Here is a 22,427-nt window from a genome sequence, read left to right as displayed (position 1 = left end):
AAAAAGAGCTTGGACAGTATCTTCCAAGAAATCATCAAGGAAAAGCACCCTGAAGTTCTAGAAACAGAGGGTAAAATAGTCATCAAAAGAATCCACTGATCGCCCCCTGAAAAAGATACCAAATTGAAAACTCCAAGGAATATTGTAACCAAATTGTGGAACTGTCAGGTCAAGGAGAAAATACTGCAAGCAGCCAGAAAGAAACAATTCAGATATTGCAGAACTACAGTCAGGATCACACAGGACTTTGTAGCTTCTACATTAAAAGATCAGAAGACTTGGAATATGATATTTCAAAAGACAAAGGAGCTTGGAGTACAACCAAGGATCAACTATCCAGCAAAATTGAGCATGATCTTTCAGGCAAGGAGATGGACATTCAGTGAAATAAGGGAATTCCAGACTTTCCTGATGAAAAGGCCAGAGCTCAATGGAAAATTTGATCTTCCAATATAAGGCTCAAGAAAGGCATAAAAAAGTAAACGGAGGCGGGGGGGAGAAATCTTGTTATTCAACAAGGGCAAATTATTTACATCTCTATATGGGAGGATGATATTTGTGAATCTTGAGTGGTATAGTCAGTACAACGTCTAAAAGTGATATACATAGACAGAGGGTGTGGGTATAAATTAACCGATTTGATGATAAAAAACTTAAGGGATGTAAAAGGATTGTATACTGATAGAATAAGTAAGGAGGAGGCAGAAAAGGGTAAATTACATCACATGGAAAGGCACAAAAACATTATAGTAGAGGGAAAGAAGGGAGGGAAAAGAGCAGTGAGCTTTACTCACATCGGATTTGTTTCAAGGAAGGAATAACATACTATACTCTGTTAAGTATAGAAATCAAACTTGCCCTGTAGGCAGTAAGAGGAAAAGGGGAAAGAAAGGGAGGGTGGTTAGAAGGGAGGGAAGAAGTAGTAAGGGAAAAGGGTAAGAAGGAGGGGGTGGAAAGGGAGGCAGTGGTCAAAAGCAAAACTCTTTTGAGGAGGGGAAGGGAGAAGGATAAACAACAGGAGAAATAGGATGAAGAAAAGACAGATAGTAGTCATAGCTGAATGTGAATGGGATGAGCTCTGCCATAAAATGGAGGCAGATAGCAAAATGGATTAAAAATCAAAATCCTATAATATGTTGTTTACAAGAAACCCATTTGAAACAGGGAGATACACACAGGGTAAAGGTAAAAGGCTGGAACAGAATATAGTATGCTTCAGCTGAAGTAAAAAAAGCAGGGGTAGGGGGGAGCCAAGATGGCAACTGGAAACAGGGACTTGCCTAGGGCTGTCCCCCAGGACCCTCCAAACACTGATAAAAATGGCTCTGAACAAATTCTAGAACTGCAGAACCCATGGAATAGCAGAGAGAAACAGGGCTCCAGCTGAGGACAGGCTGGAAGGTCACTGGGTAAGGTCTACCTCACGGAGCTGGGAGCGGAGTGGAGCAGAGTGCAGTGTGGGCTGCGCCCGGACCACCCAGACTGGGAGCTGGGCAGAACAGATACGAGTGCCCTGAATCACTGAGCTGTGGCAGTTACCGGACTTCTCAACCCACAAACACCAAAAACAACAGAGGTTAGTTGGAAAAACTGCAGGGACAAAGTGAAAGGAGTTCGTGGTTTGGCCACCACGCCAGGGGCAGCGGAGGAGATGTAGCTAGAGAACTACAGCTGCAGTTGGCTTCTGGCCCCAGGCCCACCTGGTGGGAGGAATTAAGTGGCAGATCAGAGTGGGAATGCAGAGCCTGCTTAGATCTGAGTCCAGTCCGGGTTGGCAGTTTTTGGGGGAGGAGGAGCACTGGTGTGGCAGTGCTTGCTGTGTAGAAATAGCTCTGAAAACAACAGTGCAGCCCCTCATGCTTGGGACAAAGTACTCTACAAGCAATCATACCCCAATGAAAAACTCAAGGGTCAAGTAGTTGGCTGGGAACATGGCCAGGCAGTGAAAATGGACTCAGATTCAGACTCAGACTTTGGAATCTTTCTTTGGTGAAAAAGAAGACCAGAAAAAGTCAACAAAGTCAAAGTGCTTACATCAAAAGCCTCTAAGAAAAACATGGAAGGCCATGGAAGAGCTCAAAAAGGATTTGGAAAAGCAAGTTAGAGAAGTAGAAGAAAAATTGGGAAGAGAAATTGATGATGAAGTGGGATGTGAAAAAACCATGAAAAACAAGTCAATGACTTGCTAAAGGAGATCCAAAAAAATACTGAAGAAAATAACACCTTAAAAAATAGACTAACTCAAATGGCAAAAGAGCTCCAAAAAGCCAATGAGAAGAATGAGAAAGGCAGAATTAGCCAAAAGGAAAAGGAGGTCCAAAAGACCACTGAAGAAAATACTACCTTAAAAATGAGATTGGAGCAAGTGGAAGCTAGTAACTTTATGAGAAATCAAGATAATATAAAACAGAACCAAAGGAATGAAAAAATGAAAGACAATGTCAAATATCTCATTGGGAAAACCACTGACCTGGAAAATAGATCCAGGAGAGATAATTTAAAAATTATTGGAATACCTGAAAGCCATGATCAAAAAAAGAGCCTAGATATCATCTTTCAAGAAATTACCAAGGAGAACTGCCCTGATATTCTAGAACTAGAGGGTAAAATAGAAATTGAAAGAATCCACCGATCACCTCCTGAAAATGATCCCAAAAAGAAAACTCCTAGGAATATTGTTGCCAAATTCCAGAGCTCCCAGATCGAGGAGAAAATATTGCAAGCAGCCAGAAAGAAACAATTTGAGTATTGTGGAAACACAATCAGGATAATACAAGATCTAGCAGCTTCTACATTAAGGGATCTAAGGGCTTGGAATATGATATTCTGGAAGCCAATGGAGCTAGGATTAAAACCAAGAATCACTTTCCCAGCAAAACTGAGTATCATGCTCCTAGGCAAAATATGGACTTTCAATAAAATAGAGGAATTTCAAGGTTTCTCAGTGAAAAGACCAGAGCTGAACAGAAAATTTGACTTTCAAACACAAGAATCAAGAGAAGCATGAAAAGGTAAACAAGAAAGAGAAATCATAAGGTACTTACTCAAGTTGAACTGTTTTGTTTACACTCCTACATGGAAAGATGATGTGTATAACTCATGAGACCTCAGTATTAGGGTAGCTGAAGGGAATGTGTGTGTATACATACATACATACATACATACATATATATATATATATATATATACATGTGTGTGTGTATATGTATGTATATATATGTATACACACACATATATACATATATATGTGCCTATACATGTGCATAAGAATTATGGAGTCTGAATGCAGATTGAGGCAAACTATTTGCTCTCTCTTTTTTTCTTTTTTTCTTCTTTTTTGGTTTTGTTTCTTCTTTCTCATGGTTCATTCCAACGGTTATAATTATTCTTTACAACTTGACTATTGTGTAAGTAAGTTCAATGTGAAGGTACATGTAGAACCTATATCAGATTACATGCTGTCTTAGGGGGAGGGGGGAGGAGAAGGAGGGGGAAAAATTTGGAAATCAAAAACTTGTGGAACTGAGTATTGTAAACTAAAAATAAAATATAAATTAAAAAATGATTAGTCAAAAAAATCCTCTTAAATTATATCATAGTATATTCACAGAAAATGGAGAAATAGAAATGTTATAAGGTAGTGAGATGCAAGGAAAAGTCAAATAATTTCTTTAGCCAATTGGTGTCACTGTTACCTCTACCAAAACTTATGAAGGCTACCAAAGAGAAAACTGAAGGGTTTAAATTGTAGTTCCTTTCATTTTTTCATTGATGGGGAATACAAAAGAAGTATAGAATGTCCAAAATATAACTATGAGTCATAAAACGTTTGAAGATAACCATGGAATTTTTCCTACATATTAATGACTTTGACCTCCAATAACAACAGCATAGTGCCATGCACATGGTAGGTATTAGTTTGTTAAAATTGAGCTGAAAAGATTTTATAAAAACATGTAGAATACACATCCTTAACATGTTAACAAATTAACATCTGCTGGTGTTCAGTATTTATAGAAATGAATTTCCACATCATCCAAGTCTTTTAGGCATATTTTTAAAAAAATTATCTCTTAGAGGTACAAATTGGTGATAATTTTGCATCACATTTTTCCCATTTAAAGATAAAATTGGATTTACTAGCTGACTGATTTTTCAAAATGAGATTTGTAATTGCTGTATTAATATAAAATTTTAGTCTTCTGTAAAATGAGGTTATTGATCTCTAGAATTTCTTTCTATCCACAGATGTTAGATATGTATGTGCCAAATAAAATGTTCACTATTATAACTACCAAAATTTCTTTTGGATTTTGTCATATTTATGTGTATTTGATTAATATTCTGGTAAGTTTTATGAATTCATATCATCTGTTGTTTTTAAAAGGGATTAGCCATTTAATTTTAAAATACTTTTAACAATTTGATTCTATGCTCATTGAATTTTTTTTTAAAATATTGTCTCCACCAGCCCTACTCAGTAATTTGTGCTGATTATTTTAAAGAGTAAATACAAGTAGAAAAGGATTTGACACTTAGGATGGAAAGCCACACTACATTGTGCCTCTGTCACTTCTGTTCAGTTCTATCTTATTTCCCATAAGTGATTTTCAACTTAAATTTCTTGTACGCTTTCCAGAATTTCAAAAGAGAAGAGCAGAACTTTGTGGTTCAGAATGAAATCAACAACATGTCTTTTCTTATTACTGATACCAAGTCGAAGATGTCAAAGGTACTCTAATCTATTTCATGATTCTAGGAGATATCTCACCTTATTTTCTTTTCAGGTTAATTATGAAAAGAGCACAAGATTAGTTTTAAATGTTAACTACTTAATGACCACATCTATAGGAGTTTTCATGGCATTTTAAGTTATCTATTGTACTTTGTACTGCTGCTGATTTCGCTCAAAAGGTTGAAATACTTCTTACTCCAAAATATGAGTTATTTGATATAATGTAGAAAGGTGTACTATAGTTCTCTATTATTTGGCAAACACTGCACAATGATTATGGTGAGAAGGAATCACAGTCTTAACTAAAATAGTAGTTTTTTAATAGTGTTGTAGAGGTATAAATGACAAGATTTGGGAATTGATTGAATATATTATTGAGAGTAAGGAGTTGGTAATGATGGCAAAGTTATGAACCTTTGAGTAGAAAAATGTTGAAATAGTTAAATTTGTTGGGGGGAAGATAATGAGTTCTATTTTACATAAGTTGAGTTTGAGATGCCTTCAGCACATACAATTTGAAATGTCCACTAAGCAGCCAGTGGTACAAGATTAATACTCAGTAGAGAGAGATTTAGTAATTTTTTATCCCTCTATTAGTCATCAGAACAGAAATGGTAGTTAGACCCATTGGAGCTATTGAGCTCACCCAGTCAGAGTATATAAACAGGAGAAGAAAGCCCAGGACAATCTTGAGGGACACCCACAGATAACTTTGCTGAATTGTTTTAGTATTGTCCAACTCTTAGTGATACCTTTTGGGATTTTCTTCGCAAGCTTACTGAAGTGGTTTGCCATTTCCTTCTCTAGTCTATTTTACAGATAAGGCACTGAAGCAGACAGGGTTAAGCGATTTGCCCAGGGTCACACAACTAGTAAGTATCTGAGGCTGGCCTTGAACTTGTGAAGATGTCTTTCTGATTCCAAGCCCAGTGTTCTATTCTGGACCACCTAACTGCCCATGATAGGAATGAGTATCCAGTATAAGAGATAGAAAAGGAGCAGTCACAGAATCTGAAGAGAGACTATAGTGTCACAAAAATTAAGAGTGAAGGAAGTTTCTAGGAGGAGAGAGTGGTCAGCAGTGTTGAATGCTGTAGAGAGGTCTGGAAGGATAAGGACTGAGTAGAGACCATTAAATTTAGCAATTAAGAGATTTTCAGTAACTTTAGAGATAGTAGTTTTGATTGAGTAATAATCTTGGAAGCCAAATTACATAAGGATAAGATGAAAGTGAGAGGAGGGGAAATTTATGCAAGTGTGAATAACATTTTACTTGGAAAGACATCATCCTTTTCTCTTAATAGGGAAAAACAACCTATAGAAGGGGCTTGATTAAAATTAAATTCTAAAAATGAAAACTAAAATCCTGGATTGACAGAATTTCTGAGGGAAAAACAGTGAAATTTTCAGAAACTAAAGAAAAAAAATATGTAAGAAACAAAAACTGATGCTGACTCTGTCTCCCATGTTTGTCCTATAGGCAGCAGTCACAGATCAGGAAAGGAAGAAAATGAAACGCAAAGGAGACAGATATTCTATGCAGACCTCTCTTATTGTAGCAGCCCTGAAGAGATTACTGCCCATTGGATTGAATATTTGTGCGCCTGGAGACCAAGAACTAATTGCCCTAGCCAAAAACCGTTTTAGTATGGTAAGGGCTTGTCTTTTTTCTAGCTGTAATTAGCAAATTATCCAACTAAAGCTCCAGACTATTCACCTCTCTCTTTGTCAGGCCTCTATATTATGTTTCACCAACATTGAATGTTTATTAAACATTCAATATTAAATATATGCTTAGCTAAAAAGGGTATTTTTTTTAATAATGGCTTCTTTTGTGTAGTTTAGTGTCCACTTAAAACTATACCTTTTTTGCTCAAGTACTTTATGTTTTTTAAGTCATAAATACTACCTCACTGTAATTTTTCAGCAACAAGCCAATAGATTGAGAGCTGAAAGGTAGGTCAGACGTCATCTATTCTAATCCTCCATTTTACAAAGGAAACCAAAAACCCAAAGAGGTTAGGGGACTTTCCCAAAGTTACATGTAAATAGATATCAGAGCTGGGATTCAAACTTCATCCCTCCAATGCCCAATTCAGTGTTTTTCCCCTATACCAGATTGTTTCCTGCTCACTCAAATTCAGTTATAGGTAGTGCTAAAAATCCAAAATAATTTACCATATAAGACCATATGATAAAGATTCGTGATTGGTACAGATTTATAAAGGGTAATTGCTTATATGAAAGACAAAGTACTGAAATCATGTAATAACTAATTTTCAAGTTTAACATATTTGCACCAGTAGGGAACCCAGTTCTGACTTCATTTTATTCCAACTTTCTCCTCTTCCAGGTGATGAGAAAGATGAGGGAAAAAACTCTTGCAAATATGATGACAATAATAATAATAGCAAATATTTATATAATGCTTTAAAGTTTACAAGGCATTTTCTTCACAACAGCCCTAGGGCTAGAGAGTGTGAATAGTCTTATCCTTATTTTACAGATAAGGAAACTACAAGTCACCTAGGTTAAGAAATTTGTCTATGGTCACACAGCTAGCAATTGGCAAAACTTGGACTAAAACCTAGGTCTTATAATTTCCCATCTCATGTTCTTTCCACTACATTATGCTGCCTTTCAGTAAGTATGCATTGGGATTGAAGGGAATACTTCATCCCAACTCCAACTTCCATTCTGACATAGGGGCATTATATGTTTCCTTGGCATTCCTATATAAATTTGACTACAGCACTGAAAAGCAGGTAAAGCACATGGTAGGTGTAGAGTGGAGGGAAACCACTGTAACAGTTATCTGGGTTAGGCTTCCAAAGTCTCCATAAATCTGAAAGGGTTTTTTGCTGTAGCTATAATAAGGGTATATAGCTACTGTTCTATTCTGCAACTAAGAGGAAATCATCAAAAGCATAATTCAGTATAAAACCAGCTTTTTTAGTTAGTTGATGGGGGAAACAAGAAAGCATCTTGTTGCCACCTTTCTTGATATGAATGAAAGAAATCAACCTTTTTAGGTATCAGAACATTTAATCTAACACCAAAATAGGTTATTTTGCTTGAAGTTGCTAAGCTGTATAGAATAATTTTTAAAAGAATACTCAAGTATTAGGGGCTTTTTGTTGTTTTTTTTTGGATCCTATAAACAGGATGAATATTCATGCATTATGTTTATTTAAAAGAACATTGTAGTTTGTCCACGAATGAGTGGTCCCTGACCCATTTTAAGTTTTCCCTCTCATGTTTATTTCTTGACAGAAAGACACAGAAGATGAAGTGCGTGATATTATCCGCAATAATCTTCATCTACAGGGCAAGGTAAGCCAGGACAATTTCCAAAGCACATTCAGTGTATTTCAAACACTTGTTTTTTTAAAAAGGATTACATCACAAATGATGTTAGCCCAGTAATTCAGTATAGCAAAATATTTTGGCCAGTCATTTTTTCTACATTGTAAAAACCCTTTGTCTTAAAAACACCAACAAAATCTATTTTCATGGAAGTTCTGTATCTATCATCCACAACTAAAACTAATTTTATAACCTGACTCTTCTCCAGGATTTTTGTAATGATTACTTCCAGTTTAAATAAGTAAATATCATTAACTTTTTTTGCTCTTTTTTGGTAGAAGTGGGTCAGATATAAGAAATCCTATAGAATATAAAATCTAAAAATAATTATCTATGTTTTTGTGTCTTTGAATGTAGGTATGTCTTGGAAATCAGTCACCTTTTTAGCTCTGAGTATTACCAGCTGTGCTAAATATTACATAAGGATAATACTCTATAATTAAGGGCAGATAAGGAAGAAGAGTAAGGATAATTCACTAACCATACCTTAAGCATATGGAATGAAATGAAACAGATGTTTCAATAAATATTTATCCACATCATAGAAAATCATTATTACATTTATAGATAACATTGATATAGTACTTGCTATGTGTTAGGCATGATGCTGACAGCTTTATAATTATTATTTCATTTGATCCTCACAACAATCCTGAGAGGTAGGTACTATCATTATCCCCACTTTAGAGGTGAGAAAACTGAGACAGATTTTAAGTGACTTACCCAGGGTAGCTCAGCTAGAAAGTATCTGAGGCTAGATTTGAACTCAAGGCTTTCTGACCTTAAGCCCAGCTCCATCTTCTATGCCACCTATCTGCCTTTTCTTGTTCAGTCTTAGTTAAGAGGCAGAATGTGTTTGATAGGTGATTTGTTCAGTTTTACGTGCTTCTTAATTAGGATCAAGGTATGACATTTAATATTGTATTTTATTAAGGGAAATAGCAGCTTGAAATCCCTAAGTATCCTAAGAGTGAGAATGTTAGTAGGGCATGCCTTATTGTCTGCCCTGTTAGGAGGGAAGAGGTAGCTAATGAGGGAGATAATTGTGCAAGTTTTCAGTAAAGGACAATTGCATTTTAAAATGCTTGCTTTGGACTTTTAATTTAGTTTTTACATATCCTTTTATGCATAAAGTGTTATTTTTTCTCAAGATGAAATCCTTTTTGACATTTCAGTTTATTCTTTGTCATGAAAATAGTGATGAAGTTTAAAGTCTTATCCATTCACTCAATTCCTGTTTTAAATGGTTTATCTTTATTAAATTTCCAGTTTACTTCTTTGGGTTGTGTTCTTGCTTCACTCATTGAGAAACTTAAAATGATCACTGCTTCACTGATTTAGAATAATGATTCTCTATAAATGCTTTTACTTTAGCTTTGGCTCTCATTAGGGAAACTGCTAACATTTAATATATCTGCCATTTGGGATACTTTATCTTCAATTTAAAGTTCTTAAACACTAAATAAATCTGATAATATAAAAATACTTGGCGTGCTTTACTTTGCAAGAAAAATCTTATTCTCAGTGTGATTTAGCTATGACTAACATAATTTTGTAATAATATTCTTAAATATGCCATTACCAAGTTCTACTTCAAGAGGGGAAACCCTGCCTATATCATAGTTTGGACCAAGCTATTTACAGTTCTTAAAAGGAAAAAAAAATTAGAAGTTTTGACAATTTTGAAAAAGTTTGTTTTAAATTAGCCAAGGAAAATGGAAAAAGAATATTGTTTTAAGGGTTGGTTAATTACTCCATACTTGTTAAAACATTAAAATAAAACAATAAAATTTCAAACACATGCATTACATTATTGAATTTTTACAAACTAGTAACTGATAGCTTGAAAAAGAGTAAGGGAAACATTTGTAATAAGACCACAGGTAGGAGAATGCCGTGAACATATTTAGGAATAGGTTGCCCCTTGTTTCAGGCTAGGTTTTAACCTCACCATCAAAACCTGTAGATATCCAACTTCAGACAAGTTTACTAATACTCATCAGTTGTTGCCCCTACTTGTATAATACATAAGCCTTACAAAACCCTTTCTAAACAATAATTTGGTGAAGTATCCCATATATTATTATACCCACTTTACAGGTAAGAAAACAGGCTCAGAGAGGTAATTGACTTGCCTGTAGTCATAGAGGTAGTTTTTTTGAAGTGGAATGTGAGCCCAGGTTTCCTGACTCTAGTAATAACATTCACACATCTTCCAGAGCAAGACTTTTTGAACTTTTCAAGACAACTTAAGAAATCTGCTAGAGTAGGGTGATTATAGAATCACTGATATATTAACACTTAACTCTTGTCAACAAATGATGCAGTATGAGATAGTGGACAGAGAACTGGGCATTCAGTCAGGAAGACCTGACTTTTAAATCCTTCTTCTTAAATTTACTACCCTACTCTGTGATCATGGACAAATTACTGAACTTGTCCCAGCCTATGTTACCTTTTTCTGTAAAGGATGATAAGAATACCTGTGGTACGGATTTCACAAATCTTTTTGTGAGATTCAAAAAAAAATAATAGTATATTAAGGTACTTTATAAACCGTAAAACTCTGTGTTACTGGCAACAATTAGTTTTTCTTTAGAAGCTTCATCCACGGTAGAGACAAGTTAATGCTTTTCTTTGTGCTTCTGAAAAATAAGAAAGATTTTTTAAATTTGGAATCCAAAGTTCTTAGCTCCCTATTTGTGTTTAATCCCACTTCTGAAAATTTAGGATCACTATATCTTTGGTTGTTCTAATTCTGCTTTTATAGTCTCTATTTTATGTACCCAAAAACATATTTCCTATTTTTTACTGTGAAATCAAATTTCTTATTGCAGTATGTTTTTTTACTAAAAGTCATGTTTTTGTGGAAGTAGTTAATAAACGTATGATGTAGTAGAAAATGTACCAGATTTGGAGTCAGAAGACTTGGCTTTAAATACTGACTGTGATGCTTAGTACTTGTATGATTTTTCTGGACTCTCTAGGCCTCCATTTCTTCATTTGTATGATTCAGAAGTGGAAGATGATCTAGTCCAATCTCTTCCAACTCAAATACTGTGTTTCTGTAACATTAACTGTGGTATATTTGTATAGAGACCTATCACTAATGTTCTGGTCTTTGGGAAAATATTATGCATTCCTACTTTCTGTTTTTAAACCAAAGCATGCTTACCAATTCCATAGGGAGAAGGAATTCCTCATAGTTACTGTCAAAATAAAAAAAGAAAAAAACAAATGCATTCCTAAAAATCTCTTCATGTATATGTACATATATACACATATTCTTTTTTTTTCCTTTTTACTTACATTATAAGTAAAATAGAGGGGTGTGAGCTAAGATGATGGATTGGAACTACTCAAGTAACCAGACCAAAAGTCTAGTCGTTAATGACTTAATGTCAAATTAGAAAGAGATTTCCAATTTAGGGTCCCAGGAAAATCTGTGTTTGGCCTGATGCCATTTAGCAGTTTATAATTGACTTAGATAAAAGCATAAGTTGTGTGCTTCTAAAATTTAAGGACACAGATAACAGAACTATAATTCAAAGGGATTTTGTGAGGCTACAAACATTGGACCAAATTTAATGAGGTAATATTTAATAGAGATAAATGTAAAGTTTTACTCTTGGGTTCAAAAAACAAACTTCACAGGCACAAGAAAGAGAATGTATGGCTAGGTAGCAGTTTGTTTGAATAAGATGTAATTGGCTTAGTGAACTTCAGTATGAGTCAGTAGTGTGATGTCATTCAGTCTTAGACTTTATTACAAGGGCTGTGTAATCCCATATTAAGGACTGTTTTACCTTGTCAATCCACATCTGGAATATTGTCTTCACTTCTATACCCCTGGATAAGGGCAACCAGAAAGGGCCTCAAGATCATGCCATGTGAGGATTGTTCGAAGGAATGGGAAAAGAAAAGTCTTTGTAGGTATAGGACCAAGGACCTTTGCCTTGTGGAAAAGGAATTAGACTTGTTCTGCATGTTTCCATAGGCAAGAGCAATGAATTTCTGTTATAAAGAATGAAATTTAGAACTGTAGTAAGAAAAAATAATTCTTGGCTATTAGAGCCATCCCAAAGTAGAATGAGCTTCCTCAAGAGATACTAGGTTACCCCCACTGGAAGTCTTCAGGCAAAGGCTTGACAAGAACATGCTCAGTATATATGTTTTAGACAGGATTTTCATTCAGTTATTAGTTGAATTTGGTGGTTTCAGAGTCCTTTCCAAATCTCTAATTCTCTGATATGTAGTAATATGGGAAATGCTTTTGGAAGCTTCCTGTCACTTTTATTATCAAAATAAAAAATAAAAACCTCAGCAATTCACAGAAAACCTATGAATTCTTAAGTTTACTCATGAATTTTTTTTCATACATATTTTAGTTGCTTTCCACATATCTTTCATTCTTCCTCTTTAACTTGACATGCGCATATGTTATCTTATGTTAGCAGGTCTTTTCATTTTAGAAACTAATGAAAAGACTACCTTTCATTTGAAATAGATGAAGATCCAGGCATCCCTGTAGAGAATCAAAACATTCAAATGTCAAGGCTTCATACAATTGGAAACCATTTACATTTTTTTTTTACTATTCTGTTATGGACATTGTGGTTTCTTCTATTTTAAACCTCAAGGTTCTAAGTTTAAAAAAAGTTTCATTAGTGAGTTATGCATTCACAAGGAGGTATTCAGAATATGCAATCCAACCTCTTTATATGACAGCTGAAAAAAAAAAAGAGCCTTCCTTAAGGTAGAAAATGTTTTGGTTCCGTGGGGCTTGCTGGTGTGGTTTCAACTGCTGTGCTGATAGTAGCATTTCTGTTCTAATGTTCATGCTCTTTGTAAAAATAAAAACAAAACAGAGCAAAGCTATAGTACTAGATAATATGTTGTAGAATTACAAGAAGCATCCATGATTTCATCAGTGTAAGGAGTTTCTATCAAGTATATCACAACAAAGCAGTGATTTATAAATATATCCTTGGTAACTGCCTGAGACATATAGAGGTTGAGTGACTTTGGTTTTCCTTTAGGTCTTTTTAAAGTTCTTTGGTACCAATGCAGAAAATTTGCCAGTGCCTTTTTAAAAAATAGTACTTACTAGAAACAAATCACCATAGGGAATTATTGGTTCAATGTAGCAAGCACCTCAAGGTGATGGACTTTGTTAAGGTTGCTTTCAACAATTAAGTCTTTGTCTACAATATGACTGATTTCCATTTGGTACTTTATTTTAATAGTACATTTTTCTATCTAATTTTTAGTCTCTTGAAGGTTCACTGCCCCAATAATGTACACTGCCAGCTTTAGTGAAGCTTTATACACATAAATACATGTACTTTCCTCTCAAAATTTATGAAAAAAGGGCAGCCTTGGAAATATCAATAGCTGAAAATGTATTCTCTTATTCTCGATTGTTAAGTAAGATCCTCCTAGGAGTGTATCATTTTTTAGGCTCCTGTTGAAGTCTTTCATTTATAAATTTGTAATCATGTGTATGTATTTCTCTCTTCTTTTTTGTAGTTAGAAGATCCAGCTATTAGGTGGCAAATGGCACTTTACAAAGACTTACCGAATAGAACCGAAGAAACCTCAGACCCTGAGAAGACAGTAGAAAGAGTACTGGACATAGCTAATGTGCTTTTTCACCTTGAACAGGTTGGATATTCTCTTGACTCTAAAGCAATAAGTTAATCACAGAGTAGAAATCTATTTTAAAAAGATGGCTGGCTGTGTGTACATTTTTTATGGATTAAGGTATCACTCTACATATACATAATTTAAAGAGTACCTGTGAATAAAATGTTTTTGATCATTTGCAGAATGTGTATAATTTCTACGTATTCATATACATTATATCGAGACAATAATTATTATATTTGTGGATTCAGAAGAATCCATGATTTTCTTAATGTGAGTACTTCCTTCACTGACACAAATTGTACTTTCTCCATTGCCTTCTTTTCTCCTGCAATTCATGTTCATATTTTCCCATAAATTCTCTATAGAAGAAATACCAAATGTACATTTTTTGTGTTGTGATTTTGAGGGGTTTTTAGTGGTTTTTCCCTAAGAGAATTATGTAACATTAAAGTTACCAATCTATTGTCCCTATTTCTTGCTGTATGATTAGCTGATTAATATTAATTGTAAAAATCATTAGTTATATTCTTTATGCCATTTTTGCACAAGTCATTGTAAGCAAAGCCACTGCCTTCTTGGACCAGATAAAATCTTTCCATTGTCCTTTGGGTTATTTGTAATTTTAATTCTTCTAAGATTTTTATATTATGGTTTTCATAATCATAAAATATCACTGACTGGATATTGGTTTTAAAGAAACAAGCATTCTTAGTAGTGAGCAAAAATCACTGTTTCCCAAGTGCACTGCAGCCTAATTTCATTCTGCTAAGATGTGGGTCCAGCGCGTGCCTATAATTCTTTTTACTACGGAGGCTGGCAAAGCATTTGAGCTTGAGAGTTCTGAGCTATAGTAGACTAAGTAGATCAGTTGGCTGTATGTATTAAGTGGAGGGAAGTGGATGGGGGTAGGGCCCAGGTGGGGAAGGGGGAGGTTGAAGGGGCAGGTTACCTAAGGAGAAACAAACCAGCCTACTTCAGGATCAGAATGGGATGGGGCTTGTGAGTAGTCCCTGCACTTTCAGCTTGGGCAAGATAAAGACCTCTGGAGTATATTCAAATACTCCTTGGGGATCTGTGGACCTAAGGTTAAGAATCCCCAGATTAGATGGTCCCTAAGGTCTTTTGCAGTTCTGAATCAGTGATACTATGATTTTAGAACGATTTGGAACAGCTTGTCATCAGTATGAATTTTTTTTTTACTTTATCCAGGATATTTTCCATGGCATTGGAAAAAAGACTATTGTGATTACCTTTCTAACACCTTGATTGGTAACAATATTCAGTGAATTGTTGAATGAAGTTCTCTATAGCTTCATTTCTCATGAATTTGTATGTAATTTTGACCTATGTGTTAGAAATACTTTGTTCCAGGAGAGCCTTCAAGCCTGGAAGTTGTGCTGTTTTATCAAATGCTTTCTTGAAATAAGCAAATTATATAAACCAAAATCATATATTCTGTATGTCTTTTGATCACATGTGTTAACAAATATTCTACTTGAGAAAATTACCTACAAAATACCAGTTAATTCTCTCTGATATTTTCATCAAGGATGACAATGTATTTACTTAGACCATTCTTCTAAGGATTTTATATAGGTAACAAAGCAGACATATAAATGGATAATGACCAGTTTTTTTTTTCTTGCCTTTCTTTTGATAAATGTACCATTTATGGTTTTTTCCCATCCTTTGGGGATTTCTGCTCAATGAAACAATAGCCGCTTATTTGCAGTAATAATTAATAGAAAGCGGACACTTCCACAAAGGCATTTCTTAGGTAGTCAGTTGGTGTATAAATTTGCAAAAGTCTAAAAATTGGGAAATGAATTTTTAAAAATTAATCCCTTTTTTTCCTCTCCAGAACTTGAAATTATTAAATATGATTTTAAAAGTACATTTAAAAATCTAGCCCAAAGTATAAAACTATATTTATAAAACACATTAAATGTTAATCATCTAATTATAAAAATAATTAAGCTTATTAAGAAGGAAACTGATGATTTATACAAGAATTTTTTAAAACAGTGATCATAATAATGAAATTTTCCTTACCATTTCCAGATATTGTAAAAATCAATTATATTCTCATAATAGCCTTTGAAGATGTGTAAGGATTTTATTGCTTGAACTCCTGCTCAATGTATATTTAAAATTGTTTTATATAGCATTTTGCAAAGGAAATTTTATAGGGAGCATACAAGGTACTCAAAAATAAACTTGATTTAAGTGGGAACATTACAATTTTATGTATATTGTGTGTCCTACAGTTGCAACTCAAGTCATTTGCATTTTCTGAGCCCTACTCTCTTCATCTGCAAAGTAATGGGGCTGAAATATGTCTTCTAACAACCCACGCAGGTTTAAATATGTCATCCCATGATCATAATTACATGATTACTTTGGTAGGGCCTACCATTGTCCCCTAGAGATTCAGCTTTCTCTTCAAACTCCAACTGAATTAAAATAAAAGCACTTTGAAATGAAGTGAAAATCCGTATTTTTATGCTTTCCTTTGAATCTTCTAGAACAGATCATTCAAATACTGACTCCAAATTCTTAAATAGAATCTGGATACCTGTTTTAAGACTCATTGAGACTCATTTTTAAAAATTAAAATGCCTTCTAAAGTAAGAACACCTATACTCAATTGTGTCTTAATTGGTTTAATTACAAATTTTCCTCTATCTGGACACCGTGCTTTCTTTATACTTTTATATGTTGACTTTTATCATACACAAAAAATCAAAAATTCATTTTACCCTCAGTTGATCTATCTATCCTCACTAGATTTTGTCCTGTCTCACTTCCCATTCACATTCCCATTCACCTTTCCTTGAGAAAGGTGTCTACAATCAGTTCTTTCACTTCCTTTGATCTCACTCTCTTTACAACTCTCTGAAGTCTGACTTTGACTTCATCATTCAACTTAAACTTTTCTCTCCAAAGTTACAAATCATCCCTAAATTGCCAAATCTAATGGCCTTTTCTCAATCTTCATCTTTCTTGACTGCTCTACAGCCTTTGGCTTTATCAGTCACTCTCTTCTCCTTAATACTTTCTGCTCTCTAGGGTTTCATGACACTGCCCTCTTCTGATTCTCCTCCTACCTACCCTCACCAATCCTTCACAGTCTCCTTTGCTGTTTCTTCATCCAGATCACCCCTGATAACTGTGGGTGTCCTTCAAGTTGCTGTCTTGGGTAATCTTTCATCATATATTTTTCTTGGTTGTCTCATCAGCTTACAAAGATTGAATTATTATCTCTATGCAGAAAATTCTCAGATCTCTTTGTCTAACACTAAACTCTCTCCAGACCTCCAGTCTTGAATCTCCAGTTGTCTGTTGGAAACCTCAAACTGGTGTTTATCTCTTAAACTCAACATGTTTAAAATTGAATTTATCTTTCCCCCCAAACCTTACGTTTTTCCAAACAATCCGCTGTACCTGGAACTCTCTCTCATCTCTTCCTCCTGGCTTCTCTGGTTTCCTTCAAGCCTGACATCAAGTCCTACCTTATGGAAGAAGCCTTTCAGAGTCCTCTTTAATCTTAGTGCCTTCTGCCTGAGATTATCTTCAGTTTATCCTGTATATAGCTTGTGAGCATGTTGTCTTCCTCATTAGACTGTGAGATCCTTAAGAGCAAGGATTGTTTTGTTCCTTTCTTTGTATCTCCAGAATTTAGCACAGTACCTGGTATGTGGTAAGTGCTTAATAAATGCTTGTTGACTTGTCAACTTGACCTCCACCTGACATAACAATTTTTATTTTTTCCAGAAATCTAAAAATATGGGCCGGCGCTATTACAGTATGGGAAGTATAGTGTTGAACTGCATAATGATTACTAATTCATTTAGAGCCATATTGGAATTGTTTCTATGTTATCTAATACTTGTAATAAGTGTTTTTCTCTTATGGTAGCAAAACACCATTACCTAAGCAGTAGCTTGCTTGTCTTTTCTGTGGTAACCTAAAAGTGTTATTGTCACTTGTGCACACGATGTCTTTCAGACTTTAACATAGTAGTAGAAATTTCAACATTTTTGCTAAACTAATAGACTTCTTCACCTATTTATATTCTGTGACCCAGAAACCTTATTGTCCTCTATTCTCTACTCTAGTTTAAAGAATGTTAGCTTTTTCATTAAAAAAACAATGAAACAAAAATCACGGTAATTTTACTTATACCTAGCATGTCCTTCTGATTTATTATGAGAGGTTATTGAGGTATGTCTCAACTTTGTAATGGATATGCTATCAATTTTTTTTAAAAGATGGATTCTTCAAAGAGAAATGAGTGATTATGTACATATTTTTTTGTCTTCTACTGGAAAACATTAAAGGGGGAGGAGTCAATAGAACATTTATGTGGGATAATTTTAGACACTGGTATTGATTAAAGGTGACAGCTTTTGAAGCAGCAGCACTGAAGATAAAAAACAGTATATTTATTCAAATAAAGCCTATCACTCCAAAAGCCATCTGAAATTAGTATTAATTATTTCTAAGACATTGATTTTCCCATAAGAATTTCAAGGAATGTCTAAAACTAAGATTATATTCTTTCTTGAGCTTCATTTTTCAGTACTATTCCTCAGTTTTGTTAAAGATGAATTAATGTGGGGGTGGGTTATTTATTGTGTGATTTGATTGTCTTCCAGGTAGAGCATCCACAACGGTCTAAAAAGGCTGTATGGCACAAACTGCTTTCTAAGCAGAGAAAACGAGCAGTGGTGGCCTGTTTCCGGATGGCTCCATTATATAATTTGCCAAGGTAAAATAATTCAATAAAATAGCAGTAGAAATCATTTTACTCACTAAGGATTGGCAATAGATTTCTACCACATGAAAAATAAATAACATAAAAATAGATGGGGGTGAGAGGATATAAGATGGAAAGAATTTTTTTGATGCTTTTATTCAGCACCTGGCTTTGTTTTCCTACTGTTGTACATTATCAGTGAGCTATGGTCTATAATGTATGACCCTGTTGTTGGTAGTCAAGTGCCCCTTTAGAACAGCTGAGTAAAGGTAACAGAATAGAGGAGCATTCCAACATTCCTGTCCAAATAACTTTAAAATTATGCTTCAAATGGAATTCTGAAATGGCAGAGCCAACAAAAGATCAGAGTGAGACATTCTTCCATCCCAGGATAACATAGAAGGTCAGAAAGAGAGATCTATGACATGGGGGAGGAGACTGGTCTGAAGCCCATGTGGATGAAATACCGTAGTGGCACTATGTGGTAGAGACAAAAGCAGCAGCGGGTTTGGGAGCTCCCAAGCCAGAGACAGTAAGGGGACCTGGCAACATGTAGGACCAGATGCTGTTTGGCATATCCATTGCCTGTGCCTTCTTTTGGGTCATAGTTCAAGGACAAAGAGGAGCACTTTTAGGTAAGAGGGAGTGGAAGCACTGAGGAACAGTATTGTTTTCTGGACCCAGAGGCCCTAAGGAACAGTATCATGTGCATTCCCAAAGGAACAGGGTCCCTTCCTGGGTAAGAAAGGGGTGACTGGCAAAACAGCAGTTACCACGCCTCTCCCTAGATCACACCCCCTTGGAATCACTGAAAACTTCCAAACCTCCAGAACTAGCTCTTAAAACAGCAATGTAAAAAAGCCTGAAGTTTAAGACAGAGCCCCTCCCCCCACCCAAGATGGAGAAAGAACCCAACATTAACATAGAATGAGTACACAAAAACAAAAAATGAACCTGACCATAAAGGGCTACTGTGGTGACAGGGAAGAAGAAGAAAGGCAATAAAGTCAAAATAGCTACAAACAAAGTCTCGAAGAAAAAACTTTGAATTGGACACAAGCCCAATGAGAATTCTAGAAGAGCTAAAAAATTATTTTCCATATCAAAAAAGAGTGATAGAGGAAAAATTAGGCAAGAAAATTAAAGCAAAAGAAGAAAATTCTGAAAAGACAATTAACATTTGGGTAAAAGAGGCACAAAAAATGCTGAAGAAAAAGACACCTTAAAAAACAGAGTGAGACAAATGGAAAAAGCAGTTCAAAAATTACTGATGGAAATAACTCCTTAAAAAGCAGAGTAAGCCGAATGAGAAAGAGATAGACAATCTCACTGATGAAACTGGTACCTTAAAAATTAGAATTGGATAAGTAGAAGCTAGTGATTCCATTAGACATCAAGAAACAATAAAAGAAAGTGAAAAGACTGAAAAAATGTAAGAAAATAGGAAATATTAAATTGAAACAATAACCGACCTGGAAATTAGATTGAGGGGAGATAATTTAAGAATTATTGGTTTACCTGAAAGCCATGATCAAAGAAACAGTCAAGATATCCTATTTTAAGAAGTTAAGAAGGAAAACTGCCCTGATATTGTAGAAGCAGAGGATAAAATAGAAAATTGAAAGAATCCACTGATCAACAACTGAAAGAGATCCCAAAACAAAAATTCCCGGGAAGATTGTAACCAAATTCCAGAGCTCCCAGGTCAAAAAAATAATAATTCAAGCAACAAGAAAGAAACTATTCAAAAACCATGGAACCAGTGTCAGAACCACAAAAGATTTGGCAGCTGCTACCCAAAAAGGAGAGGAGGGCTTGGAATATGATATTCCAGAATGCAAAAGAGGTGGGATTAAAACCAAGAATAATCTACCCAGCAAAATTGAGCATAATCCTTCAAGAATTATGCTTCATGGATATTTAATCAAATATAGGACTTTTAACCAGTCCTGATAAAAAGACCAGAGGTGAATTGAAAATCTGATTTTCAGATACAAGACTGAAGAGAAGCATAAAAAGGTAAACAAGAATGAGAAATAATAAGAAACTCAATAAAGTTAAACCGCATATCTTTCTATTTGGGAAGATGATACGTGTACTTCTAAGAACTTTATCATTACTAGGATAGTTAGAAGGATTCTATATAGAAAGAGGGTACTGAAGTGAGTTATGTTGGAATGATATAAAAAATGGATAGATGAGAAGGAGGGATGAGTTGGGAGAAAGAGGGAAGGGAGAAAAGGAATGGGAAAAATTCTCACATAAGGCACAAGAAAGAGCTTTTACAAGGGAAAGGAAAATGTAGGGGTGGGAGCAGGCGACACTTGAACCTCATTCACATCTAAATTGGTTCAAAATGAAAAAATACACATATGCACACACACTCAATTGGTAATAAAAAGCTATCTTATCTAACATGGAAGTAGGAGGGGAAGGGAGTAAGAGTATGGGAAGGTGATAAAAAGAATGGCAGATAAAAAAGGCAGTGGTCAGAAGCAAAACAGACTTGAGAGGAGGAACAGGCTAAAAAGAGAGAGAAGGATAAAGTGAAGAAAATAGGATATAGGAAAATGCAGAGTTAGCAATCAGAATTATGAAAGTTAATGTGATTTACTCACCCATAAAATGGAAGCAGATAGCAGAATAGATTAGAAACCAGAATCTAACAATATGTTGTTTATAAGAAACATACTTGAAACATAGATATGCACAAAATAAAATAAGAGGCTGGAGCAAAGTCTGTTATGCTTCAACTGAGATAAAAAAGACAGAGATAGCAATCATGATCTCAAACAAAGAAAAAGAAAAAACAGAACTATTTAAAAGGATAAGCAGGAAAACTACATATTTCTAAAAGGAATTAGAGACAATAAAGTATATCAATACTAAATCTATAAGCACCAAATTGCATAGCATCCAAATTGTGGGTGGAAATAGAGAGTAAAACTATATTATTGAAGGAGCTCCACTTTCCCCTCTCAGAGCTAGATAAATCTAACCATGAAATAAGCAAAAAGATGTCAAGGAAATGAGTAGAATCTTAGAAAAGTTAGATATGACAGCTCTTTGGAGAAAACTGAATGGGAACAGAAAGGATTATATCTTTTTTCTCAGCTGTACATGGGCAACTTCACAAAAAATAACCATATATAGGGGTATTAAATACCTCACAACCAAATGCAGAAAAGCAGAAACATTAAATGCACCCTTTTCAGACCATAATGCAATAAAAATTACATTAATGAAGATCTATGAAAGCATAGATTAAAAATTAGTTGGAAACCAATCTAATCCTAAAGAATGAGTGGGTCAAAGAACAAATCATAGAAACATTCAATTATTTCATTAAAGAGAATGACAACAATGAAACAGCATTCCAAAATTTGTGGGATATAGCCAAAGCAGTACTTGGGGGAAATTTTACATCTCTAAATGTGTATATTAATAAAAGAAAGAAAGAACACATCAATGAATTGGGCATGCAACTAAAAAGAAAAGAAAAAGAACCGATTAAAAATCCTCAATTAAACACTAAATGGAAATCCTAATACTAAATGGAGAGATTAAAAAAAATTGCAAGTTAGAAAATAATTGAACTGATCAGACTTGGAGATGGTTTTATGGGGAAAAAATAAAGGAAATAAACCATTGGTTAATTTGATTTAAAAAATGAAATAAGAAAACCAAATTACCAGTAACAAAAATTAAAAGGTTTAATACATCACCAATGAAGATAAAATTAAAGCAATTATTAGGAGTTGTTTTGTCCAGTTATATGCCAGTAAAACTAACAATCTAAGTGAAATGGATGAATATTTACAAAAATATAAATTGCCCAGATTAACAGAAGAGTAATTAGAATACCTAAATAATCCTACATTAGAAAAAGAAATTGAACAGGCCATCAATGAACTTCCT

At 34.6% G+C, this 22,427-nt stretch overlaps 1 protein-coding gene across 5 annotated transcripts in view; it reads left to right on the top strand.

Moving 5' to 3' along the window:
* RYR2 (ryanodine receptor 2) overlaps positions 1 to 22,427 on the top strand; it is an 828,134-nt gene that overhangs the window by 667,022 nt on the left and 138,685 nt on the right. For all 5 annotated transcript variants that reach the window (XM_036753924.1, XM_036753927.1, XM_036753925.1 and 2 more), the window contains 6 exons: positions 4,640 to 4,732; positions 6,216 to 6,386; positions 8,009 to 8,068; positions 13,631 to 13,765; positions 17,525 to 17,560; positions 18,409 to 18,521. In XM_036753924.1, coding sequence (XP_036609819.1) covers positions 4,640 to 4,732; positions 6,216 to 6,386; positions 8,009 to 8,068; positions 13,631 to 13,765; positions 17,525 to 17,560; positions 18,409 to 18,521 — 608 coding nt within the window. The remainder of the gene's footprint in view (positions 1 to 4,639; positions 4,733 to 6,215; positions 6,387 to 8,008; positions 8,069 to 13,630; positions 13,766 to 17,524; positions 17,561 to 18,408; positions 18,522 to 22,427) is intronic.

The sequence above is a fragment of the Trichosurus vulpecula genome, chromosome 4 (assembly GCF_011100635.1).
Source record: "Trichosurus vulpecula isolate mTriVul1 chromosome 4, mTriVul1.pri, whole genome shotgun sequence".
NCBI classification, from domain to species: Eukaryota; Metazoa; Chordata; class Mammalia; order Diprotodontia; family Phalangeridae; genus Trichosurus; species Trichosurus vulpecula.
This window is presented reverse-complemented; position numbering and strand designations above follow the sequence as displayed.